The following is a 27980-nucleotide window of genomic DNA, read 5'->3' on the forward strand; positions in this document are numbered from 1 at the left end:
CTTTGGCATAGTCAATAAAGCAGAAATAGATGTTTTTCTGAAATTCTATTGCTTCTCCATGTTCTCCTGCTGTTGCTTCTGCTAAGTCGCTTCAGTCGTGTTCGACTCTGTGCGACCCTATAGATGGCAGCCCAGAAGGCTCCCCCGTCCCTGGGATTCTCCAGGCAAGAACACTGGAGTGGGTTGCCATTTCCTTCTCCAATGCATGAAAGTGAAAAGTGAAGGTAAAGTCGCTCGGTCATGTCCGACTCCCAGAGACCCAATGGACTGCAGCCCCCCAGGCTCCTCCATTGAAGGGACTCTCCAGGCAAGAATCCTGGAGTGGGTTGCCATTGCCTTCTCCGTCTTCATGTTCTAAGTTTTGACAAAAACACAGTCTCGTAATCACCACCACGGTCATGATACAGGACTGCTCATGCATACAGAAAGCCCCTTCATATCCCTTGGCAACCCTCTCCCCCGGCCCTGCACCCAGTCATCTGCTTTCTGTCCCTGTGGTTTTGCATTTCCAGAATGTCAGACAATATGCAGCCTTTGCAGGACTGGCTTTTCTCAGTTTCACAAAATCCATTTGCCGTTCACCAATGCTGCTTCCATCTGTCGTTTGCTCATTTTTGAGCTGAAGGAGTTTCTGTTTTGTGGACAACCGTGGAGTGTTTATCCATTCCCCCGAGGACACTTGGGCTGGCTCTAGTTCTTGCCAATTGTGAATAAAGGACATGATGATATACGAGCTTGGGTAGGTTCTCTCTTCAAAACTTGGTTTTGGTTTCTCTTGGTAAAAAGACTAGGAGAGGGATGGCTGGGCCAGGTGGTAAGCAACTTTATAAGACGCTGCTCATTTTAATTGTTTCCTCCAGAGGCTTCGTTCTTTCACCTCTGCCTAAACTTCCTCCCTTCTCCTGCCCAGCCTTCACTTTTTCCACAGATTCATGGTTAACTCTCTTTCAGCTCCATCCCTTGGTCTCCAACCCCGCTTCAGTCACTGGGTTTCCCTCTATACTTTCCTTGCTTTCTAAAGATGTGTCTCATCACACCCGTCCCCCTCAGCCTCACTGGGACCTTGCCTTTTGGACATCAAACTACCACCTGCACCACTCAGGATTCAGGGGTCCCAGGACCCCCATACCCTGAGCCCTCCGGCAATGTTGTCACCCTTCCCTTGGTGACATCCGTTCTCCTGGGTCTACCCAAGGGGAATCTTTCTCTGTGTGGCTTCCTGGGGCCCAGGCCAAGTGACAGCGAGAGTCTGGATGCAGACTGCTGCCTCCCTGACCCACCTGCTGTTGACTGCCAGATCCTGGGAGGCAGGGGTGGCTTCTCATTAAAGTCTGATCCCCCATCCCAGCAGGAGCCTGGCACAGAGGTGGTGTCCAAGGTGGACACAGGCAGGGAAGACTCTGCCACAGGAAGAGGGTAAGTGGAAAAAATGGAAACTCAGAAAAACCCCACTCTCAAGTGGAAACACGATAGGGACAGGGAGGGAGGACAAGGTGGGAGGAAGGTGTCCAACTTTGTTCAGTCCAGCATTTGCGGGAAGAGCTCAGGGTGCCTGGGAGATGCACAGTGTGGGTGGATTTGCTGTGCACACCCCTCCCTCCTGCATTCCTGGTTCCTGAAGCCAACCATCTGGCTTCCACTCCCTGCTCTCCTGAAGCCACAGGTGATGACTGAGGTTTTGGGTCTCCCTCACCAACTTGAGAGGCAGCTTGGACACCGTCTTTCCTTGGTCTCCCCTGGACCTTCTGGCCTCTCCAGTCCCTTTCTGGATTCTTCCCACCCCACTCCTGCCTGGGAGGGAGGAGGACCACCGTACTGTGCCTACCCTCTCCAGCTCCTGTGGCCACCAGAGCTTGACCCTGGAGGCTGTCCTGCCTGCGTCCGGCCAACCACTTGTGGCCTTCACCTCCTCTCTGTCATTTTCCATCTGTAAGAGGTGGTTCCAGGAGTAGGGGAAGGGGTGCCAAGAGCTTGGGGAGGGGAGGAGGGGGAACTGTTTAATGGGTCAGGTTTAGTTTTGCAAGATGAAGAATTCTGGAAATGGAGGGCAGTGATGGTCACTCAACAGCTTGAATGCACTTAAGGCTGCTTAATTGTGCACTTAAGCATGGCTAAGGAGATTCCCTAGTTGTCCAGTGGTTAGGGCTCTGAGCTTTCACTGTAAGGAGCATGGGTTCCATCTCTGATCAGGGAACTAAGATCACATATGCTGTGCAGTGTGAAAAACAAAAAGGCGGGGAGTGTTTAAAAAAGGTAAATTTTATGTTTTGTATATTTTAGCACAATAAAAAATGAACAAAAAAGCAATGGCTTAATGAACAAAAGCTTGCTTCCTGCTGGCAGTTCCCAAGATAGCCAAGGGCTGGGGGAGTAGACCGAGGCCAGTGCTTACCTGCCCAGCCTGCTGCTCCCAGTCCTGACTGACCATGCAGCCTTTGAGAGGCTTGGACATGAAAAGCCAAACATCTAGTGCTCCAGGAAGTCTGTGCACAAGCCAAGAATGAGCTTGTGAGCCTGCCCAGCCGATAGGATTTAAGCATTGAGGATGTCTACACTTTACCTACAAGAAGTCTAGAGCCAGCTCACTGATGTCAGTATCAATAGTCTGGGTCAGTGTCTCTGCTGATCATCAGGGATTTACCTCTCTATCATAGATGGCTGCTGTAGCTCCAAGATCATGTCTTCACACAACTGTACTCAAGGCCAGAAAAAAAAAAGAGTGGGATATTTCCCCTTTCATTATGGTGGGAAAATTTCCCAGTAACTTTCCGGCAAAATCCCCCTAATGTCTCATTGGAGAGAAGTGGGCCATGTAATGAAGTGGGCCATGTAATGAAGCTAGCCTAAAGATCTGAGTGACTGGGAAGGGAGATGACATTGCTTTTGGGGTCTTGTCTCAGTCAGGGAAACCTCAGGATGGAGCACCATATTGTTCTTCATCCTGTTCGTGATGCTAACTGTCTCGCTATTCACAGTGTTCGCTGAACTCATGGTAGATAAGGTGCAAGTGGGAAAGCTGGAAGAAAACTCGAGAAGCTGTAGGAACTGCAGACACGTTTATTCTCAACTGACTGATGCAGCAGCCGTAGCAGTAGGCACTCTATATTTTCTCCTCTGGTGGCTAACCCAACGGACACAGCCATGAGGCAGCAATAAGTGCTTTCTAGGTGGAGCTCACATATCTGAGTGCCACACACAAACTGTGACCAAGTGAGTCCTTCATGAAGGGCATGCGTAGTGCTATAAGTGATCTCAGCAGTTACACAGTCATTATTTACAAAATATGGGGTGGGAGAGCCTGAATATGCCATCTTGGCTAATTTGCTCTTTCCCTACAAACACTCTGGAGTCTTGAGTGTAGCTGGGAACCTGTTAGCAAGACAGAAGACAACGCCTCTGCAGAGTAAGCAACGAGCTCTGCTGCACTGTCCACAGTCCTTTCTGTTGTAAGATGGTATTCTCAAAATGCTTCCAGCTTATCACCATGGCTTGTAATACCTGCTGCTTTGCTTTATCAGTTAGGATTGCAAACCAACTTCATAGTGGCTTTGCTTACTCGTGTACAGTGAGCTGGAGGGAGGTGAGTACCAGCATCAGTGCTGCTAATCACTGATGCTGGGCTTCATATCTGTGATCCTCACGGTTGCAAAGTGGCTGCTGCAACTCCAAGTTCTACATTTTCATACAAGGCAGACAGATGAAAGAAACTGTGCTGAAATTTGCATCAATCTCTTTCATCAGGAAAGCAAGAAAGTTTCCCCCAAATCCTTTCAGCAGACTTCAATGCAAGTCTCATTGGCCAAAAGCTTCTGACATGACCTTCCCCCACTGTCAGATAGTTTGATGGGACAGAGTTGATATTTCTGGCCACTGTCCTGGAAGACAGAGAAGAAATGGCCAGTGGGCCGCCTGGGACATCCACACCTCTCCTCCTGTACCTGTCATCTCCTTTGGACTGCGAGCTCTCCACGAGCAAGGATTTGCCTTGTCTGTGTTCATGAATTAGACTCAGTTACACAGGAGCCATGTGGTAAGTAAACAGGGTGGGATGTGCAGAGCACAGTCCTAATGAGCCTGGAGAGTGGCTGTCACCATCATGAATAATGAGCATGTTAAGCCCCTACACGACCCATCATGTGTCTCAGACTTGTTCAGTCCTCAATCTGCATTTGTTAAATGGATGCTGAGAGCACACGTGGTGGGTCTTCACTCCTTTCTCCCTGCTCTCCCTGGTCTCATGAACACATCTAGGAGTGTAGGGAAACTGTATATCTCACTGGGAACATCTGTAGGAGGACCTTATCTCTGCAACAACAGCCCATCAGAAGCAAAAGAAGTGTATATCACCAGCTCTGCCACCTTCATGAACTGAAGCCCCGGGCAGGTTATTCGACCTCTCCAGGCTTCAGTTTCAATGATGCAGATGAAAGCTAAGGACTTGAGCCTTTTCCAGTTGTGAAGATTAAATGACAGATAACAGTTCAATCCCTGGGTCAGGAAGATTCCCCTGGAGGAGGGCATGGCAACCCACTCCAGTATTATTGCCTGGAGAATCCCATGAACATAGCAGCCCGGTGGGCTACAGTTCATGGGGTCGCCCAGAGTCAGACACAACTGAGCTACTGAGCACTCATGCAATGTGACAACTGCCTGGTCCAGCCTGGGAGCCCAATCAATGCTTCTTTTTAAGACTAGTGTATCTTCTAAAGAACCCACAGGCCAGGTAAGACCTCTAAAATTGCCCCCTTTGTGACAGGAGTGGAGGTTAGGAAAGCCAGAGACTAGATGCACGGATTTACAGGGCTGGTAGGGATTAGCGAGGACCCAGTTCCACATATTGTGGGTGAAGAAACAGGAGACAGGCTAGTAGTCACTGCTCATAATCACCCAGCTCATAGACTGTGAGCTAGATAGAGGCAGGCTTCCTGTTCCTCACTCAATCCCACCAAATCCTAAAGCTGAAAGTATGCATATGAGGTGGACTGGATTCCAGTTATGCTTATCTTCCAAATTAGGCAGAGTCAGAAAACTCTTTCAGTAAAGAGCTGGAAAGTAAATATTTAAGACTTTGTAGGTCAAGCATGGCTTCTATGACATATTCTTGGGCTTCTCTCTTGACTCAGAAGGTAAAAAATCTGCCTGCAATGCGGTAGACCTGGGTTTGATCCCTGGGTTTGATCTGGGTTAGGAGAATCCCCTGGAGGAAGGGCCAGTATTCTTACCTGGAGAATCCCCATGGACAGAGGAGCCTGGCAGGCTACAGTACATGGGGTCGCACAGAGTTGGACACAACTGAGTGACTAAGCACATTACATATTCTTGCTTTTTTGATTTGTTTTTTGTTTTTTACAATGCCTTAAAATGTAAAAAATATTTGTGGCTCGTGAGTTGTTCCAAAAATAAGCTGTGGGCTGGATTTCCCTGGCAGGGCATGGTCTACCACCTCCCTGCTAATACGTCTGGGGCCCCGAGTGTCTGGAGGAGCTTCCCTTGCTCCTTCCATCCTCTGAGGAAAGCCCGGCTGTGTCTATTGTGACCACATTCCACGCCTGTTCTAGAAGCCTGGCAGAGGCTGGCCGCCGGGGAGAGGCAGACAGCTGAGGACGCCATGGAGGCCCTGGGTGCGGTCCTGTCCTGCCCGGTGTGCATGGAGCTGTTTACGCCCCCGGTGCTGCTCCTCTCCTGCTCCCACAACTTCTGCAAAAGGTGCCTGGAGCTGATCCTGGTGAGCCAGAACTGTGCCCACGTCAACGGACAGATCTGCTGCCCAGTGTGCAGAAAAGTAAGAGAGGCTTGGGGCCCTTCTGCTGCTGACATAGCAGACTTCTTTTTGGTCGACACATCTTTGAATCTTTGCGATAAAAGAGCTAAGGTTATTTGGCCTGCAAATTGAAGACTGTCTGGCCAGAACTCACATCTGTGAAGGGTTATCAGCAGATTTCTGGAGAAGAAAATGGCAATCCACTCCAGCATTCTTGCCTGGAGAACCCCATGAACAGAGGAGCCTGGTGGGCTATGGTTCATGGGGTCACAAAAAGTTGGACATGACTGAGTGACTAAGCACATCAGTGGATTTTGGGGGGAGCAGGCTTAGAAGACATGGTGGGACCCAGGATAGGAGCTACAGGAAGATATGCACTGTGGTTTAATGTTAGAAGGTTCTAACAGAACCACCAAGAGATACAATATACCAGCTTTCACTTATTCAGTATGTGTTGGGGTAGGGGGACATTTTCAAGCACCTGCCAGGGGCCTTGTCACTGTGCCAGGATCCCAGGGATACAGAGATGACAAGACACGCCCTTGGAGGAGCCAGTGGCTCTCTGTACAGTGAGAGGCCCTGCAGTGGAGACACAGAAGATCGCAGAGGAGCTGACAGCTGGGGAGAGACTACAGGGCAGATGAAGAGAGGATGGCAGATACTGAGGGCCCAAAGGGGGTCCTGCAGCCAGGTTGCTTAGAGTTGGTTAGTAAATAAGAAGGCTTCAGTGTGGGGTCGTGGGAGCTGCCAGGGCACTTAGGGCATCCATTAGGAGGGCAGGTCAGGGCATGTTGAAGGAGGTTTTACATGTCACGCAAACGGCTTTCTTTGTATGCTGTCCTCTAAGCAGTGGGGCCAGGAGAAATGTTTAACCTGGAAAAGGTCATACAGCACTGGTGTTGAAACTGTACTGTTATCTGCAGTATGTATTCTCATGGAAACTTGTTGGACAATGACTTGTGGGGTGTTTCTCTCCCCAGGTGGCATGTAAGTACTGTGATTGGTGTTTCTCCAGGTCCCTTGGGTATGTGTGGAAGGAAGTAAGAAAATATAAAATGAACGGATGGCAGGAAGAGGGAAGTTATGTAGGGTTCTATGTCAGTAGGAACAGAGGGTGGGCCGACTGGAGAGACAGGTGCTGGCTCTCTAATGGTAATCAACTGAATACGGGGGCTAGGGTGCCAGTGAGGAGGTTGTGTGTGAGAGAGTGTGTGTATAGAGCTGTGGGGGCAGCAGTTCAAAAACACCAGATGCTTAGATTTACTCATGCTTTTCGTTTTGCAGTGATGGCTAGCCTGGGGTTTAAACCCAGGACTGGTCCCTTTAAAGATTAATTTTTTTTCTCTTCCCAGAGGGACCAGGGAAATTCTGAGCAGGGTGTAATCCCTTTGGAAATGGTATGCTGGCTGAGGAGGGCTGAGCAGCCCAGCTCCTCGGTCTAGAGAGAGGGACAATCTGGAAAAAAAATATGTTAACATTTACCATATCAGGATTATGGGCAAGATAATCTCTAAATTTAAGACTGTTCACTTTATGGAACCCCCACCCCAAGCTTAAGTAGGCACTTCTTTTCAAAGAAGTTACTGAAAATTCACTGTAACAATAATGATAGTAATTCCTTTAATGCATATTCCCAAATGGGAATCTAAGCATTTATAAAGAGAATGGGCTGGGATTTCTGTTTGCAGATAATGAAACCGAGGCTGAAAATTCAAGTCATGATGTTTGAGTTCACCCACCTCTTTTTTCCCTTGAGGTATAAAATACACACAGTAAAGTGTGTGATGTTCACATCTGAGGTATTTGTTGTTGTTGTTTAGTTGTTAAATTGAGGACATCTGGGCTACACTTTATCCCAATAAAGCACATATGTATATTTCCACATAAGCCCCACCTAGACCAACATCTAGAACATTTCCTTCACCCCATGTGCTTCCCCCCCCCACACACACGCACAAGAGACTGTTAAGACTTCTTTTACCGTGGGTTGGTTTTGCAGAAGAGACAACTGGGTCCAAGAAGGGTTTAGATTGTCTGGTTGGAAATCAGTGGATATAGCTAGCACATTGGTCGTTTGGCATTTATCCCCCTCTCTAGTATATAAACCCCTGAGGGTAGGGCCAAGTGCATTTTCCTGTTCACTATCACATTCCCAGCATGGTAGGTGCTTAATGAAAGTTTATTAAACAGTGGAATTTAAGGTTATTGACAGATGAGTGGACTGTGATGGTACCTCAGGGTGGCAGGTAGCCTTGGCTCTTTTTTCCTTGTTCTTATTTGGGTATGACAAGACGAACAGATCAGGAGATGATTGCCATTGAAAAATAGCTTGTAACTCATAGACCCCAAGAGGAGGGGCCACACCACATCACAGTGGGCAGCATGCGGAAATCAGAGTGGGTCAGGAAACAGGGGGATGGGGGAAATGTGGACAAGAAAGCCCTTTGTTTGGGTTTCTGCAGGAAGAAAACAGGTAAGGTATAGTGAGAAGGCTTAGGATTGGCCAGCTTGAACAATTTCAGTGGCCTCTGGGACATGGGGTTGCCTCTAGATGTCTGGTATCTGGCCCCGGATGGCTAGGGGAGCGGGTAGGGGAACAGCAAATATAAAGGAGGTGGTTGGGGTGTGGACCGCAGATTTGTTGGTTTACATGTAAAATGCATGCCCCCAGGTGAATCCTTTACTGTCTCTAGGAACTGGCTAGCCAATGGGAAAGGTCATCCCAAGTCCCAGATGCCAGAACATCAGGACACAGTAAATACAAGATGTGGCTAATCTGCTTTGGTCTTCAATGTTTAATTTAGGCATCTTCTTGAGACTCCAGTCACGCTCTCCTCTGTCACCCCAAGGAGATTTAGTCCTTCCTTCTCTGTGCTCCCCTATACATCCAACCACACAGTCCTTCATGAAGGTCTGTCTTCCCACTGGCCTGAGTGTCCCCAGAAGACAGAGCAGGTGCTAACCAAGATTCACAGATTCAAAGAAGGCAGGTTCCTGCTCCACCTGATGGAGTCTGTGATTGTCTCTGTAGACAGTGCACGTACTTGCTCCGGTGAGAGTGCATTGGAGCAGAAGAAGATATTCTACAGGGATGAGGAGTCTTCACAGTCATTTCCTTTTGAAAGCCTGGAGGGGTGGCCTGGGCTGACTTCCCGCTCACTGGTGTTTATGTGCAGTAAGGGCGGTGTCTCATCCTTCCCCATGACAATGTCACAGTTGATGATGGGAATTTGCCACAAGCTCATGCCGGCTCTGTGTTTTAGGTCATTTATTTGAGGGGAAGGGGAACAGACGGCTTGCAGAGGAACATCCTGGCTGAAAACATACTGGAGAAGTTTAAGGAAGAACTTGAGACGCTTCGCACCAAGGAGCAAAATCAACTTGCTCAGACATGTGAAAAGCATGGAGAAAGTGTGAATCTGGTATTCAACCACACTTTTAATTTTATCTTATTCTTGCTTAGCTACCCAATCTGTCAAATTACTCAGCAACCTATTGTTGAAATCAGATATTTGCTCAGGAGTGTAGTAGAGGATTACTTTCCAGACAAATGCACATACCAAGGCTACCTTCATCCTTAGTGATGGAGCCCAGGGTTTGGTGTGTGTGTGTGTGGTATTCAGTCAGGTAAACTGCAGCAAGATTTAAGGGACCACAGATAGACAGGCTCACATAGTTACAAAGAAGTTGCATGACAGTCAGATCTATAAGAATTTAGCTACCCATGATCACGCAGAGAGAGAGGATAGGGTAAGATGGGACCAGGAATCTGCCGTTCCTCCTTTTGGCCATATGCCATTTGGAGAGCTGTGTATGACTCTGATGTTTAATCTTAAGCATGAGTTTTTGATACAAAATGCCATATGAACTCTTTACTGTACTCTCTATGATGCTGTACATGTTACATGTTTATACACACATGTCTACAGTGTGATTTAAATAAAACCATGTGTCCCACTCTAATTCCATGTTTCTCAGCTAAGAGATCTTCACAGGTAATTTGACACAGGTAATCTACCCTTTTGGTAATAACTTTAGGATGATCTCCATGTCGATATAACTCAGATATGAATCAGACATAACACCACTTTAGCTTTCATTCTTCATAGTTGACAAAGCCCATACACAACCTTGAGCCTGTTTGATTTCCCCACCAACCCTGGAGGGACAGAATGAGGCTGTTTCCATGTTTCACAGACTATGCAGCACAAACCACCAGGTTTAGATTGCTTTGATGATGGTCAGGGATGAACTAAGTTACTGATTTCCTTGGAGAAGGTCAAAAGTTTTCCTGAGACTTTATAAATTGGCTCTAGTTTGAAGCTCTGCAGACAACTCCTAAAGCATAGATGTAGCTCTGAGAGAAGGCTTCATAGCTCCAGGGCCCCCAGAACTTTAGGGCAGAATATCAAGGGTCTGTCCTCAGAGGGCAGGGTTTCTTTGGGAGTTGCCACCCTCAGCCAGTTTCCTGGGCTGTTCTGAGCTCCACCAGCTTCTGCTCTGCTTCTTCCAGCCACCCCTCCTCGTGCAAGGACATAAATGGCAGGTTTGGGGCAGGCTAGCTCAGGCCACTAAGAGGACTCAAGAGAATACAATGTGATTTGGCATTCTTGTTGAATTCTGCCTTTAAAAATCAGTTTCATTTATCACAAATTCTCAGTGGTTCTGTCTCACCCTCAGCAGTAACCTCCCTTTCTGAGATTCCAATTTTTCACTAGTGAGTTTTCATTTCATTTGTAAGGTTTCATTCCAAGGCTCCCATTAGCCAAGTGAAGGGGCCAGTAGGACAGTGAGGGTCCTACTCAATCCATTTCATCTAAAATAGGCCAGTTTATCTTGAGCCTGTAGCAGGGTCACCTTTATTGAGGTCCTTATGATATTATCAGTAGCTACTATGTGTATAATGTCTGCTGAGTGCCAGATTGCATACCAAACATGTTCCATGCATCATATTTAATCTTTATAAAAGCCTTTGGCTTGGCCAAGTGGAAATGACTTTGCTTCTAAGCCCAGTTCTATCCCTTCATGGCAGTGTGTCCTTGGGCAAATCATTTAGCAGCTTGGAGACTTACCAGCTTTCTCGCCTGTAAAATGGACACAATACTATCCAAATCAAAGGGTCATTATGAGGAGTCCAAGAAATACCAAGTGTGGTATGTGCTGACTAAGTTACCATTCAAGCATCCTAGTACTACCCCTACCTCTGTCTTCCATACATCAAGCCTCCTGTGCAATTGATTTTTGATATCTGCTTAAGAACACATTCAGAATGTCAGTAGCCTGAGGTTACTAAAGGTTCTGAGTGTGTAGGACTGGAACAAGAAGGGCAATAAGGGTCACTGACTTTTCTTTTGTCAATCAGATGTGCCTAAGTGATGAAGAACCAATATGTGGAATATGCAAGCTCTTTGGGGACCACAAGTCTCACCCAGTAGCCAAGATTTCTGATGCCTATGCAGAGAGGAAAGTGAACTTTGCTACGGATATTCAGCTGGTGCTGAAGAAATCTGAGAGCACGGCACAGGCAGTGCAGGTATGACTCATATGGCTCATGTCTTTTCTCCAACAGCAGGGCAATGTTTGGCTTCCATTCAAACGATTGCTGTTCTCTTGAGGACACTACATTGATAAAAGCAGTATTTAAATAAGAGGGAGAAATTCTCTAGAGAGTGAGTCTCCTTAAGTGTGTTCTGAAATACGTCAAGTTTTGAAATGTGCATGTTGAGAAATGGTTGAATTCTGTTTGCTTAAAGGGATTCCAAAATGATCATTTAATGGCCATTTGACTCTTTTGGGCTTCCCTGGTGGCTCAGCTGGTAAAGAATCCGCCTACAGTGTGAGAGACCTGGGTTCCATCTCTGGGTTGGGAAGATCCCCTGGAGAAGGGAATGGCTATCCATACAGTATTTGGGCCTGGAGAAGTCCATGAACAGTACAGTCCATGGGGTCGCAAAGAGTCAGACATGACTGAGTGACTTTCCACTTCACTTTACTCTTTTAAGATGACTAAGTAAGATGCATCCTAGCTTCTATGGTTTATTTTCCTTATTTTATGACTCCCCCCGCCCCACCGAAACTTAGATATTAGGAATTAATCTCTGGATACATTTGTCAAGAGAACAAACTTTTCTAAGTCACACACACACACATACACACACAGACTGAAGACTAGATAGTCTTTGAGAAACAAATTCTAAACTTTAGCTTTTGTAGAGAAGGGACATCTGTAGAATGGCCAAGGCAGAGGCTGCTGGGGACTGGGCCACACTAGCCACCTAACATTTGGTATCACAGGTTGTGTCTCTGGAAGCAGAAGCTGAGACAGAGTTTGGGGTACAAAATATCCAAGACTGCCCTCTGTAAGAGTAGGAGGAGGTAGATGAAACAGAGGAGAAGGCAAACTACACCACAGGACTGACAAGCAATGCCTGATCCAGCTTTGCCCATCAGAGTACCCTATGTTGAGCTGCAATGGGCAGGTGACTGTAGGTCCTTTTGCTCAGCCTCCAAATGTAGGCTGATGTGGGAAGGGCACAGCAATCCCAAAGGATCTGACACCTGGAGGCTGGTCATACCTCGACAGGCAGCAAGTCCTCTCTGGAAAGGGGGATTGGGCCAGAATATCTCTGTCTATCATGGCTGACTTTTATAGATCTTCTTCTAAATACTAAATATTGGTTAAAATTGGATTTCATTATTTCCTCATCTGACCCACATAGAGTAACAAAGTCTGAATTTATTCTCCCTTCTAGAAAAATAAAACAAAATAAACAAAAATATATGGAACAACAGTTTTCAAGACACTGGACCTCAGGCAATAAAAGATACTAATCTCTGAGAGACAGGATATACACAAGATTAGCTCTACAGTTGCCACAATTTACCTCCTTGAGAGAGCTTGAAAGGGCAGAAAGAGGGAACCCAAGCAAAGCCTGGCAGATTCTTTGAGTTTAGGAAATGGAACTGAGCCTCTGGGGGGGTCAAGGTATTTCAGGTGCATAGGACAGAGTCCAGAGAGACAAACCAGAGATCTGCAGAGTCTCCTGGGAGTGTTCAACAGAGCTCAGCTCTTGTCTGTGAGGAAATTCCCTCGTGCTGTGGAAGGCTCCACAGGAAAAGATTGAGGGCAGTGCTTGGAGCTCAAACAGAATCAGAACAAAGCCTGTTCCCACTAACAAGACTGGAAAAACTTGTAAATCATGAGACACTGAAGTGAGTCCTCAGGAAGTCTTAGTCCCAGAATGAGCATGGCTCCAGACTCACCTACAATTAATGAAGTGAAAGTGAAAGTGTTAGTCACTCAGTCGTGTCCGATTCTTCACAACCCCGGGGACTGTAGGCTCCTCTGCCCATGGGATTATCCAGGCAAGACCACTGGAGTGGGTAGTTATTCCCTTCTCCAGGTGATCTTCCCAACTCAGGGATCAAACCCAGGTCTCCTGCACTGGCAGGCAGATTCTTTACCATCTGAGCCACCAGGGAAGCAAGCACTGAAAGATCATTTTTTCCAAGTAACTTAACTGCATCCTCTTAAAATATTAAGATTCATAGGAATGTAAAAATATACAACATCAAACAAGGTAAAAAAATCACAATGTATGACATCAAAGATTACCAGGCAAGCAAAGAAGCAGGAAAATATGACCCATAATGAAAATAATAATTTGTTGGTTTTTTCAGTTGCTAAATTATATTTATAATTATAATTATTGTAATTGTAGTCCATATTTCAAAAAGTTAGAGACAAAGAAGATATAAAAAAGATTCAAATAAAATTTCTGGAGATGAGAACCACAATGTCATGAAAAATACACTAAGTGGGATTAATAGCAGATTAGTCACTGAGAAGAAAAGCCTTATGAAATTGAAGACATAGCAATAGAAATTACTCAAAATGAAACCCAGAGAGGGGTGAGAATTTTTTTAAAAACAGAATTACTTAGAGGGGGAACAGCTTCGTGTCCCAATATTTGAGTAATTGAAGTCCCTGAAGGAAATGACAGGGTAGGGGAAGGACAGGAAAAATATTTTAAAAAATAATGTTCAAATATTTACCAAACTTGATGAAAACTATTAAAAAAAAAACCCACATCCAAGAAATTTGACAAACACCTAAAAAAATAAATATGGCTAAAACTATACCAAAGTACATCATAGTCAAACTGCTGAAGCCAGTGATAAAGAGAAAATATTAACAGCAGCCAAAGGGGAAAACACACACACACATTTCACACAGAAGAATAAAAATAAGGATGACATCCACTTTCTTGTTGGAAACAATCCAAGTATGAAGAAAGTGGAGAAAAATCTTTAAAATATGAGTTTTAAAATGTCAACCTAGAATTCTATATCTAGCTAAAATATCTTTCAAATATGAAAACAAAATAAAAACACTTTCTGACATGCAAAAGCTGAAAGAATTCATAACCAGCAGATTCACACTATAAGAAATGTTATAGAAAGTCCTTCAGGCAGAAGGAAAATCTGAATCTAAAAGGAATAAAGGACACCAGAAATGGCAACGAAAACCATAACTATTTAAGATTGTTTTCATATTATTTAAGTCTTTCAAAACATACCTCACTGTTTTTAAATAACAACATAATGTGACGTTCATTACATGTAAAAGAAAAGTGCATGACAATAATAGCATGAGATTAGGAGAGACATCGTGGAAGTACAGCACGATAAGGGTTTTATACTATATGTGGAGTGAGATGAAGGTAGACTGTGATAAGTTAAAGATGTGCTCTATAAGCCCTCAAGAAAGCGAAAGTCCCTCAGTTGTGTTTGATTCTTTGCAACCCCGTGGACTAAGTGTGCCAGGCTCCTCTATGGGATTTCCCAGGCAAGAGGACTGGAGTGGATAGCCATTCCCTTCTCCAGGGGATCTTTCCGACCCAGGAATCAAACCTAGGTCTCCTGCACTGGCAGGCAGATTCTTTACCATTTGAGCCACCAGGGAACTCCATAAACCCTCAAGCAACCACTAAAATTAATAAAGAGTTATTGCTAATAAGCCAGCAATGGAGATAAAATAGGATTGTAAAAGATACACAATTAATCCTAAAGAAGGTAGAAAGAGAGGAGGAAGGGAACAAAAACCAGATTGGGCAAATAGAAGCAAATAGCAAGATGATAAAACTCAAATCTAGCCATATCAATAATCACATCAACTGAAAATGGTCTAAACACTCCAATTAAAAAGGCTTTCATCAGAGTGAAAAAAAAATCAAGACCCAACTCAGATATGCTTTATATGAAGACACAAATAGGTTCAAAGTGAAAGAGTGGAAAGAGACATGTCATGCTAACAAGAGTCAAAAGAAGCCAGAGTGGCTCTATTAACATCAGGCAAGAAGATTTCAGGCCAAATAATATTATTAATACCAAGGAGAAAGAAGGTAATTTCATTTTGGTAACTGGATCAGTTAATCAAGAGAATAAAAACAGTCTGAAATGTTTATGCATCTAATAAGGAATCTTCAAAATATATAAAGGAAAAACTGATAAAACTACCAGGAGAAATAGACTAATCCATAATTTTCAATATCATTTTCTTGATAACTGATAGAACAGGTATGCAGGAATTCTGCAAATATATAGCTTGAATAATGTTGTTAATCAGGCCTAACATTTATGGAACATTCCCCCCAACAACAGCAGAACACATTCTCAAGTTCACACAACTCACCAAGATAGACCATAAAACAAGTATCAACAAATGTAAAAGGATTTAGGGCTTTCCTGTTGGCTCAATGGTAAAGGATCCTCCTGCCAGTACAGGAGACATGGGTTCAATCTCTGGTCCGGGAGGGTCCCACACGCCATGGAGCAACTATGCCTGTGTGCCACAGCTATTGAACCTGTGTTCTAGAGTCTGGAAACCGCAACCCCTGAGCCCTCAAGCTGAAACTACTGAAGCCCGCATGCCCTAGAGCCTGTACTCTGCAACAAGAGAAGCCACTGCAATAAGAAACCCGGGCACTGCAACCAATATTAGCCACCACTCACTGCAACTAGAGAAAAGTCTGTACAGCCAATAAATAAATCAATAAAATTATTTTTTTAACGTTTTTAAAAACTCAAATTATACAAAGTATGTTCTCTGTTCAGTTGCTAAGTCACGCCCACCTCTTTGCAACCTCACAGACTGCAGTGCACCAGACTTCCCAGTTAGTTCTTCACCATCTCCTAGAGTCTGCTCAAACTCATGTCTTTTGAGTCAGTGATGCTATCCAACCATCTCATTCTCTGTCACCCTCTTCTCCTTCTGCCTTCTATCTTTACCATAATCAGGGTCTTTTTTAACAAATCGGCTCTTCTCATCAGGTGGCTAAAGTACTGGAGCTTCAGCTTCAGCATTAGTCCTTCCAATTAATATTCAGGGTGGATTTCCTTTAGGATTGATTGGTTTGATCTCCTTGCTATCAAAGAGACTCTCAAGAGTCTTCTCCAGCACCACTGGAGAATTCAAAAGCATCAGTTCTTTGGCATTTAGCCTTTTTTATGGTTCAATTCTCACATCTGTACATGACTACTGGAAAAACCATAGCTTTGACTACATGGACCTTCAATGGCAAAGTTGTCTCTGTTTTTTAATACGCTGTCTAGTTTTGTCATAGCTTTCCTTCCAAGAAGCAAGTGTTTTAATTTCATGGCTGCAGTCACTGTCTGCAGTGATTTTGGAGCCCAAGAAAATAAAATCTGTTACTGTTTCCACTTTCCCCCCTTCTGTTTGCTGTGAAATGATGGGACTGGATGTCATGATCTTAGCTTTTCAAATGTTGGGTTTCTCTGACCACAACAGAATTAAATTAGAAAGGAATAACATAAAGATCTTTGGAAAATCTATTATTTGGAAATTAAATAACATGTATTGATTAACTCATAGGTCAAAGAAAAACCAAAATGGAGATTAAGGTATTTTGCACTGGATAATAATGAAAGCAAAACATATCAGTATTATGGGATGCCACTAAAGCACCCCATAGTGGGAAGTTTAAATTAGAAAATAATAAGACTTGGTATTACTGATCTCAGCTCCCACCTTAGGAAAGTGCAAAAAGAAAGAGTGAAGTAATCCAAGTAAGTAGCATAAAAGAAATAATAAAGACAGAGCAGAAAAAAATGAGCTAGAAAACCAAAAACTATGAGAAAATAAATAAAACCAAAAACTAGTTCTTCGAGAAGATCAACAGAATTAAACTTCTAGCCAGACTACTCAAGGAAATAGAGACGGTGAGAGGAGAGAACACTGTATGCCAAAACCAGGAATGAGAGAGGTAACATCACTACAAATTCTATAGGTATTTAAAATAACAATAGTCAAACTCTGTGTTTAATGTTAAACTGCCCACAGCTTTTAAAGCCTTCCTTTTCCCTCTTCCCCTTCTGATTGACATCTGGAAACGCTGATAAGCAAACCTAAGGGCTTCCTTCTTTGGCACCTGCAGGATTTCAAACCACATAAGCCCAGCTTAGCTGTGGGAACCTTCCACAGCTCATAACCACCATAAAAATTCCAAACCAATCTGCTTTCTCTGCTCTCTAAGGCTATTTTCAGACCTGGCTGGAAGCTGTCCTGCTCTCCTCCAGAAAGCTTCATTATGTAATAGCCCTTTTCATCACATCTTTGTGTGGTGACATCATCACTCTTCAGGTTTCTGAGGAGTGGCTCCAACAGATAATAAGGGACAACTGCAAACAATTTTATGGCAATAAATTTGACAATTTAGATTAAATTCCGTGAAAGACACAAATGATCAAAATTCTCCCAGAAGAAATGTTATAAGAATAGCCATTTGTCTATAAGAAGTTAAATTTGTAGTTAAAAACTTTCTTGCAGTAAAAACTCCAAGCCCATATAGGTTTGTTGATGATTCCAACCAAACATTTAAGGAAGAAGCAATAACAAATACACACAAATTTCCAGAAAATTAAAGAAATGGGAATTTGTCCCAACTCTTTCTATAGGACCAGGGTTATCCTAAAGTCAGAACCAGGCAAAGAAAATTACAACCAATATCTTTTATGAACACTGATGTAATAATTCATTTAAAAATTTTGTAGATCATATCCAAAAATATATGAGAGGTCTAACACATTACAAGCAGAAGGGGCTTTATCTCCAGAATACAGTACTAACATTCAAAACACAATCAACGTAATTCACTATAATAACAAAAGAAAAATCATATGATTTCAGTAGACAGAAAACTTCTTTGAAAGAATTCAATAATAATTTGATAAAACTAAGCAATCTAGTAACATCTCAGATTCTCTGGTTCTCAGAGGCCAAACTGATTGTCCAAAAACTTAATTCAGTTCTGACACTAACCATCTGTAGTTAATACAGACCTCACAAGCTAAGGGCTATCCTATAAGACTGCCCTCACTTCAGACTCCAGTCACAAGTCTGAAGTTGCCACCTGTACTTCTGACTAACTGGCTATAAACTTGGGTTTCCTACAACAGCCTCTTCAGGTTGATGATTCATGAAATGATTCACAGACCTCAGGAAAGCACTTTACTGCTTCTACCTCTTTATTATAAGGATATAACTCAGCAACAGCTAAACAGAAAAGATACACAGGGCAAGGTAAGCGCTGTGGGGTAGTTAGAGGGGTAGCTTGCATGATTTCGTGTGTCCTGTTCTCCCAGCATATCAATGTGTTCACTGGAAGCTCCCTGAACCCCATCTAAAGCAGTTTTTGTGGAGACTCCATTATGTAAGGCTGCAGCTGCTGCTAAGTCGCTTCAGTCGTGTCTGACTCTGTGCGACCCCATAGACAGCAGCCCACCAGGCTCCTCTGTCCACAGAATTCTCCAGGCAAGAATGCTGGAGTGGGTTGCCATTTCCTTCTCCAATGCATGCATTGCATGCTAAGTCGCTTCAGTTGTGTCCGACTCTGTGCGACCCCATGGACAGCAGCCCACCAGGCTCCTCTGTCCATGGAGTTCTCCAGGCAAGGATACTGGAGTGGGTTGCCATTTCCTTCCCCAATTATGTAGGGCATGACTGATCAAATCATTGGCCATTGGTGATTGAACTCAATCTCTAATTCCTCTACTCTCCTCAGAGTTTTATACCCCGAGTTGAGAGCAGGGCTGAAACCCGGAGTTTGAGGGTAGGGCTAAAACCCAGAGACTGAAGGTAGGGCTGAAAGTTCCAACTCTCTAGTCATGTTTGGTCTTTCTGGCAACCAGGATCCATCCTGAAGCTATCTAGGGACCCACCAAGAGTCACCTGATTAGTAATCTCATATATTTTTGAAAAGGGCTTATTATGAATAACAAAATCTATACCTATCACTCAGGAAATTCCAAGAATTTTAGGAGCTCTGTATCAGGAACCAGGGACAAAGGCCACATATTTCCCATTATACCACAACATAGGAAATAATAAAAGGCATCTGTAAAAACCTGCAACTAACATCATGCTTAATCTTGAAACACTGAATATTCACCCCCCAACAAGATCAGAAATAAGACAATGATGTTAGTCTCATCACTGCAATTTAACATTGTACTGGAGTTCTAACCAGTACAACTAGGCAAGAAAAATAAAAGTATTCAGATAGGAAAGGAAGAAGCAACATGATGTAACTATTGCTGAGAGAAATTAAGAGGATCTATTGTAAACAAATGGAGGAATATATACTCTTCATGCATAGCAAAACTCAATGTTATTGAGATGTCAGTTCTACCCAAATACTTCACCAGATTTCATGCAATCACAATTAACATCCCAGCATACTTTTTTTTTTAAATGACTGGGTGATTCTAAAGTTCATGTGGAAAAGCAAAGGTTATAGAGTAACCAAAACAATTTGAAATAAAGTTGCAGGGTTAACTCTACCTGAATTCAACAATTAATCTAAAACTCTGGTAATCAAAAGAGTATGGTATTGGCATAAAGACAGACAAATAAAACAGTGGAACAAAATAAAGTATCCAGAAACAAATCTGTACATATATAGAACCTGAGTTTTGACAAAATTGCAAAATCAATGCAGTGGAGAAGGACTAGCCTCTTCAACAAATGGTACTGGAATAATTGAAAATTTGTATACAGCAATAACAACAAAGAAAGAAAGAAAAGGAAGGAAAAGAAAAACAAAACTTCATCCATCCTTCACACTATATGCAAAAATTAATCCTACATAGACAGTAGACCTATATATAACAACTACAACCACACAATGTGTAGAAGAAAACATAGGAGAAAAATATATTTGTAAAAATTTATCTGATAAAAGATAAAGAATATATAAAAAGCTCTCAAAACTCAGCAATAAGAAAACAAACAGCTTGGGGACTTCCCTGGCAGTCCAGGGGTTAAGACTCCACGTTCCCAATACAGGGAGCACAGGTTCGATCCCTAGTCAGGGAATTAAGATCCTGCATGCCTCAGAGTGTGGCCAAAAAAAGAAAAGAAAAGAAAACAAGCAAATCAATTAAAATAGGCAAAATATTTGCATAGACTTTTCACCAAATGACCTATGCAGATGGCAAACAGTGTATGAAAAGATTCTTGGTTATTAGGGAAATGCAAATGAAAACCACAATGAGATACAGTTACACACCTATGAGAAATGATAGACCAAACGAAGTGTTTGTGTGGATGTAGGGGAACTCTTGGTAAGGAACTCTTATACACTGCTGCTAGGAATGCAAAATACCACAAACATTTTGGAAATCAATTTGGTAATTTTTTTAAAAATTAAATAACTGGTTCAGCTCTTCCACTTCTAAGTTTCAAAACCCAAGAGAAAAGAAAATATATTAAAGTAATTTCAGCTTTGCATTGTTGAAATTTGCTATTTGATATTGGAATACTTTCTTAAGTAAATGTGGTTATTTCATACATCATTTTAATGCAGACCTAAATCAAATCCCTTACGATTATACAGTGGAAGTGACAAATAGATTCAAGGGATTAGATCTGATAGACACAGTGCTTGAAGAACTATGGATGGAGGTTCGTGATATTGTACAGGAGGCAGTGATCAAGACCATCCCCAAGAAAAAGAAATGCAAAAAGGCAAAATGGTTGTTTGAGGAGGCCTTACAAATAGCCGAGAAAACAAGAGAAGGTAAAGGCAAAGGAGAAAATGAAAGATATACCCATTTGATTCTTCAGTAATCAATGGAAAGAAATAGAAGAAAACAATAGAATGGGAAAGACTAGGGATCGCTTCAAGAAAATTAGAGATATCAAGGGAACATTTCATGCAAAGATGGGCACAATAAAACACAGAAATGGTATGGACCTAACAGAAGCAGAAGATATTAAGAAGAGGTGACAAGAATACACAGAAGAACTATGCAAAAAAGATCTTCGTGACCCAGATAACCACAGTGGTGTGATCACTCACCTAGAGCCAGACACCTTAGAGTGTGAAGTCAAGTGGGCTTTAGGAAGCATCACTACACACAAAGCTAGTGGAGGTGATGGAATTCGAGTTGAGCTATTTCAAATCCTAAAAGATGATGCTGTGAAAGTGCTGCACTCAATGTGCCAGCACATTCGAAAAACTCAGCAGTGGCCACAGGACTAGAAAAGGTCAGTTTTCATTCCAATCCCAAAGAAAGGCAATGCCAAAGAATGCTCAAACTACTGCACAATTGCACTCATCTCACATGCTAGCAAAGTAATGCTCAAAATTCTCCAAGCCAGGCTTCAGCAATATGTGAACCATGAACTTCCAGATGTTCAAGCTGGATTTAGAAAAGGCAGAGGAACCAGAGATCAAATTGCCAACATCCACTGGATCACTGAAAAAACAAGAGAATACCAGAAAAACATCTATTTCTGCTTTATTGACTATGCCAAAGCCTTTGACTGTGTGGATCACAACAAACTGGAAAAGTCTTAAAGCAATGGGAATACCAGACGACCACCTGACCTGCCTCCTGAGAAATCTGTATGCAGGTCAAGAAGCAACAGTTAGAACTGGACATGGACCAACAGACTGGTTCCAAATCAGGAAAAGAGTACATCAAGGCTGTATATTGTTATTGTGCTTATTTAACTTATATGCAGAACACATCATGAGAAATGCTGGGGTGAATGAAGCACAAGCTGGAATCAAGATTTTTGGGAGAAATATCAATAACCTCAGATACGCAGATGACACCACCCTTATGGCAGAAAGTGAAGAAGAACTAAAGAGCCTCTTGATGAAAGTGAAAGAGGAGAGTGAAAAAGTTGGCTTAAAGCTCAACATTCAGAAAACTAAGATCATGGCATCTGGTCTCATCAGTTAGTGGCAAATAGATGGGGAAACAATGGGAACAGTGACTGACTTTATTTTGGGGGGCTCCAAAATCACTGCAGATGGTGACTGCAGCCATGAAATTAAATGACGCTTGTTCCTTGGAAGAAAAGCTATGACCAACCTAGATAGCATATTAAAAAGCAGAGACATTACTTTGCCAACAAAGGTCCATCTTGTCAAAGCTATAGTTTTTCCAGTGGTCATGTATGGATGTGAGAGTTGGAGTATAAAGAAAGCTGAGCACCGAAGAATTGATGCTTTTGAACTGTGGTGTTGGAGAAGACTCTTGAGAGTCCCTTGGACTGCAAGGAGATCAAACCAACCAGTCCTGAAGGACATCAGTCCTGAATGTTCATTGGAAGGACTGATGCTGAAGCTGAAGCTCCAATACTTTGGCCACCTGATGCGAAGAGCCAACTCATTGGAAAAGACCTGATGCTGGGAAAGATTGAAGGCAGGAGGAGAAGGGGATGACAGAGGATGAGATGGTTGGATGGCATCCCCAACTCAATGGATATGAGTTTGAGTAAGCACCAGGTGTTGGTGATGGACAGGGAAGCTTAGCATCTGCAGTCCATGGGTTGCAAAGAGTCAGACACAACTGAGCAACTGAAATGAACTGAACTGAAAGCAGATCTCTCACTTTATGTTTTTTTGCTAATGACATTACTTATTGTTTATTTTATCAGCCTTAAAGAGCCTTCATCCAGAGGCTCTTTAATTCCTTTTCTCTTTCTGCCATTAGGGTGGTATCATCTGTGTATCTGAGGTTATTGATATTTCTCCCAACAATCTTGATTCCAGCTTGTGCTTCATCCAGCCCAGCATTTCACATGAAACTGTAATTAGTTTTTCATCAACCTAATATATGCATACAAAGACTTGTACTCAAGTGTTCACAGCACCTATAGTTGTAATAGACAAAAACTGAAAATGATCCAAACAGGTGAAAGGATGAAAAATTGATACCTACAATAACCCATGAATGAATCTGAAAATTCATGTCTGAAAGAAACCAGACCCAAAAAGGTATGATTCCATTTATATAAAATTCTAGAAAATGCAAACTAACATACATTTACAGAAAAAAATCAATAATTGTTTGAGTAGAGGAGGTTGAGGAGGGGTGGGAAAGAGAAAATTATAAAGGGACAAAAGGAAGCTTTTGGGGGTGATGGACAAATTCACTATCTTGATTGTAGTGATGACTTCAAAACATTAAATACATTTCAAAAGTTATCAAATTGTATAATTTTGCCATGTCAATTATACCCAATAAAGCTATTTTAAGAACTTAAAGGATATTTTGAAAATTTGGGTTTATTGGATGCTAATAAGCATATAACATTATTGGTAGAGAAAGTATACAGTATCCTCATTCATTCATTGTGGCTTCATATCTCTTGGGTGCCATTTGGGTGCTAGACACCAGGTGTCCAATGGTGAACAGGTCAAAGTCTCTTCAAAATGAATTTATGCTCCTGTTGCTCACAAATGCTTTGGTTTGACTAACAGATACGTCAGTCACTAGTATCCAGATTCTGTTAAAGGAATAGGATCATGTTTTGCTGAAGTTCAATGGTGAAGAACAAACTCAAATAGTTTTGAGAGATGACCCCATCATAAAAGCTGATGGGGGAAGGCTCTGCTGCCTTCCTGATCTCACTTCTGTGCTCACTTGAGAAAACCACCTCTCCATGGATTGGAGAAGCTAAGTGTATTTTAAATGAGATTCAGGGTTGGGAGAAAGAAGCTAGCTTGTTCTTTTGTGAACTTTGTGGGACTTGCTGTCCCTTTAAAAAATAATTTTACTCAGAACTTCTCTGATGGTCCAGTAGCTAAGACTCCAAACTCCCAATGCAGGTGGCCCAGGGTTTTATCCTTGATCAAGGAACTAGATCCTGCATGCTACAACTGAAGATACTGCATGCAGCAACTAAAACACAGAGCAGCCAAATAAACAAATAAATATTAAAAAATTTTTTCTTTACTCATCACCTTTTCCTTTTTATAAAGACAAATTCAAATGATTCATTCAAGCTAATGAATAAGGTATAGAAATCTGTTATTTATTTATTTGGTATTTGTGACTCTGTTCTCTAAAGAAAGGGTAAAATAGTTATCAGAAAGCACATCATTTTACATTTATCTATCAGAAAATAGATCTCTTGACAGGAGTAAATCAATCCACAATTTGTAGCATTTTAATATTCCCTCTATGTTACAGAAATATAAGATTTTTTGGGAGCTAAAGAACAACCAAATTAATAATAAAAACTCAAAGAAAATACAAAGAAATATTTAAAATTTTAAAAGACCCAAGTGGGTGAAGGATACAAATGAAATCACTGACCTGCTCTTTATTCACTTCTTCCTCTCTTGCCTGAGCCAGCATCTCAGAAAGCACTCATTCCCATGGCCAGTAACACTTTTTGGAGTGGAGTAAATTGACCTCTGGGACCCCAGCCTTTCCTGGTTTCCCCAATTTGTGACACTAATCCAGCCACTCTTGCTCAATGTTCCTCCACTCTGTCAGATCTATAAATCTGGGGGTGCCCTACAGCTCAGCTCAGCCCTCTGTAAACAATCTCTCCCCATCACTGGTCACTCAGCTTTCAAAATCCCTATTGCTGATGACCACACAGCTTTATCTCCAACCCAGATATCTGTCCCAAGGTCTACTCCCATACCCACAATCCATGCCACTTCCCCAAATCGCCTACCTCTCCCATCTCTCATGCCCTCTCTCATCACTACTGGTCTGGACACTCCAGTGGTTCCCACATGGTCTCCTCATGCTCACTCTGTTTCCACTAGTAGCTAAAATGATCCTTCAGTGTTTTAGATTATGCCATTCTTTTGTTCAAAATTCCCAACTAGCGATGGGTCCATCAAACTATGAATAAATCCATTGCCTGTCCCCACTTGCCTCTCCACCTCCACTCAGAGTAGGGCTCCATTTCTCAGCCTAGCTAGTCTTCCAGCTGCTCCTCACACATCCGTGGAGCCATCTCCAGCCTTTCTGCCTGGAAAATCTTTCCCTCGGAAGTGCCCGTTGCTTGACCATCATTCAGTCCTCTCCTCAGAAGTCAGTTTCTCCAAGATGTATTTGCAAACCACCCCGAATCGAGAGCCACCTTCTCCCTCAACCCTCTGCCACTGCCCCTGCTCCTGCCCTATCTTCCTTGTCTTCTTTCCTCAGAGCACTTGCCAGTACCATGAGATTATATTGTATACTTCTTATGCCTGTTTTTGCTGCCCTCAAGACTAGTCTAATGGGCCAAACAACACATCTAAACACACACTAGGCAAGCAATTCATGATGAAAAAGGATTGTAGGCAAATCTACTTACCAGTTAAATTAAGCTAAGCTAAGCTAACCTAAACTAAGTGAGCTAAGTGAAGTTGCTCAGTTGTGTGCAACTCTTTGTGACCCCATGGTCTGTAGTCTGCCAGGCTCCTCTGTCCATGGGATTTACCAGCTAAATTGGTAATTTAAAAATATGATTTTGGTCAAGTAACATTTTCTTACTTGCAAAGGACAGCTCCCAGGAAAATGTAAACTTTTGCTTTATGATATTTCTTTTGTATAATGTTAGACATGGAATAATTTTAGATCAAAGAATATCTTTGAGTTGAGTAAAATGAAGGAAACCCTGTTACATGTTTTTAAGGAAAACATGCACACAGATACATGTGTGGGTGTGTTCCTCCTCTTCCACTGTGTTTTCTAAATCTTGGCTTACTTATATAACCTGTTCATATTTGTGTGTGGTATGGTGGGAGTTGTGTGTTGATTTTCAATTAGCCTGGTTGCAGGCTCCTCAAAGGTATAGTATTTTGAGTTTTCTGTCATTGTGCTGTTTCTCTTCAACGCCAGTTTGTTGTAGTGTTTTGGTAGGATTCTCATAAATGGTGATCTATAAAATATGGCATTTTTTCTAATAAAAAATTCAATTCACACAAAAAAATATGATTTTGGAAATGGTGATTCTTGATGAATCTTCAGCTGGTGGAGAGTCACATTATTTCAAACCTTGTGTGTAATGTTAGCACGTTGTTTTATATTGTACTATTGTGAGCCACGGTGACATATATGAGACCTATGGAAGCATATATCAATAGAATGGAAGAATCTCTTCATCCTATGGAAGATGAATTGGTTAAGTGCCTACTACATGCTGGTCTGGTGTTAGGCACTATATATCCATCATCTCATTTAGTTCTCTTCTGCACCCATGATCTCCTTTTCTCAAGGCAGGAATCCAAGATGCAGGACTATTCAGATGTAAGAGCCACAGGTACACCTAGGGTCTGCCTGACCTCACCATCCGAGTGCCTCTGTGTGTTTCCCCTACACGCTTTCTCCCCTGAGGGAAGACCTGATCGCAGAGGTGATGCAGAGCTGAGGTTGACAGCATGAGCTGCAGGACAGGCCGACCAGACAGGGAAAGGGCCCTGTAGATCATGGAGAGTCCAGAGTAAGAGACCTTGACTTTTTCTAGCAAAATCACAATGGATGCTTTGTGATTTCATTCCCTTCCAAATATTCAGGTAACTACTTCCATTTGGGTATTCTTTTAGTAAGGGTGTACATTTGACTGTAGTAGAAATTCACAAGCTGTAGCTTTTTTAAAAAATTAGAGATACTATTTTTTTTTTAATTTAATGAAATGCCCATAGGTAGGAAGTCAAGAATGCCAACTTAGTGGCCCCATGATGCTCCACCCTCTTCTCTCAGCTTTGCTGTGTGTGCTCCTGTCAGCACGAGGTTACCAGGAGCCTGCTCCATGGGGGCACTGACCCCAGGTCCTGGCAGGAGAAAGGGGAAGGATCAAGACTTGTCCCAGAAGCATCTGTCTACTTTTAGGCAGCTTTCCCAGAAGCCACACCCAATAACTCAGACTTCTGCTTCTGTTGCACGCCTGGTCACCCCGAACTACAAGGAAAGCAGGAAATGAATGTAAGTATTTTTAGCTGCCCACACATCACTGGCTGGAAGAATCAGGGTTCTTTGGTAGGAAAGAGTTGAAAAAAGGGTAGTAGGCTAGCAGCTAGCAGTGGGCACCACCCCTAAGGAGTTCTTGGTTCAGTGGAGGAGAAGAGGCAATGCCATCAACCAGGTGCCCACGCCTGAATGCTAAAGGTCTTTCCTAAGAAATGTTCCTGCTGCCTCCACAGGACATGAAGAAGCTCATCAGAGAACTCTCTACCAGCGCCGCTGACACACTCGCCATGATCGATGCCATTGGAGACAGCCTGCTCAGTGGCATCAGACGTCGGATTGCCACCTTGAAAAAGCAACTGGAGAGTGAGCACTGCTCCAAGCTGGAGAAGTTACAGCTGGTTGCCCGGGAACTTGAAGCCCCCCTAAAGCTTTACCAGCAGATGAAGATGCTCCTGCAGCATCATGCTAACGCAGTGCAATTTCTCCGCGAGTATAAAAGGCTCAAGGGGGAGATGGAGAGACTCTTGGAGGGCAGCGTGTCCCCCCCAGTCCCCACCAAGGACACTATTTCCATCAGGCGCTATTTTGAAGAGCTCATTAGAGGAATAGACATCACTGCCTTTACCCCGCCTGAAACTGACCAAGTGCCGGCCAGCATGGCTGGGCTCCAAGAGGCCTGGCAGGCAGGCTGTGCCATGCAGGGCCGTCTGTCGCAACAAATGCTTGAGGATACTTTGTGCAAGGCAGTGTCGGGCTCAGTGCCAAAACCAAATCAAGAGGCAGAGCTTCCTAGGAACCCATCTCATGCTTACTCTCCTTTCTCCACTAGCATGTCCTCAGTACAAGGAAGTGAGATTGGGTCTAGAGAATCAACCGTGTAAGGTATTATTTTGGTCTCAAAATGTCAACAACTTTTATCATTTTGTCTGTAACTTGAAAGTTGCTAGACTTTGCTTCTTAAAAAGAAAATTAAAAAATTCTACATTGT

The 27980-nt window shown here is 42.9% G+C and overlaps 1 protein-coding gene across 1 annotated transcript; it reads left to right on the forward strand.

Moving 5' to 3' along the window:
- Positions 1 to 1021: 1021 nt before the first annotated feature.
- Positions 1022 to 27873, forward strand: LOC122431780 (tripartite motif-containing protein 54-like). The gene is made up of 6 exons (XM_043453259.1): positions 1022 to 1416; positions 4757 to 4764; positions 5559 to 5782; positions 9025 to 9183; positions 11124 to 11294; positions 27226 to 27873. The coding sequence occupies exons 1-6, from the start codon at positions 1022 to 1024 to the stop codon at positions 27871 to 27873; spliced, it is 1605 nt and encodes a 534-aa protein (XP_043309194.1).
- The last annotated feature ends 107 nt before the right edge of the window (positions 27874 to 27980 follow it).

Source organism: Cervus canadensis, chromosome 30, assembly GCF_019320065.1.
Source record: "Cervus canadensis isolate Bull #8, Minnesota chromosome 30, ASM1932006v1, whole genome shotgun sequence".
NCBI lineage: Eukaryota > Metazoa > Chordata > Mammalia > Artiodactyla > Cervidae > Cervus > Cervus canadensis.

What these genes read in the sequence shown, in the direction of transcription:
- LOC122431780 (XM_043453259.1), top strand. Translation starts at nt 1,022, where the DNA reads ATGTGTCTCATCACACCCGTCCCCCTCAGCCTCACTGGGACCTTGCCT. An exon ending in ATGGAGAAAGTGTGAATCTG is followed by an intron (nt 9,184 to 11,123) that starts GTATTCAACCAC and finishes TTTGTCAATCAG; the next exon opens with ATGTGCCTAAGTGATGAAGA. An exon ending in GCACGGCACAGGCAGTGCAG is followed by an intron (nt 11,295 to 27,225) that starts GTATGACTCATA and finishes CTGCCTCCACAG; the next exon opens with GACATGAAGAAGCTCATCAG.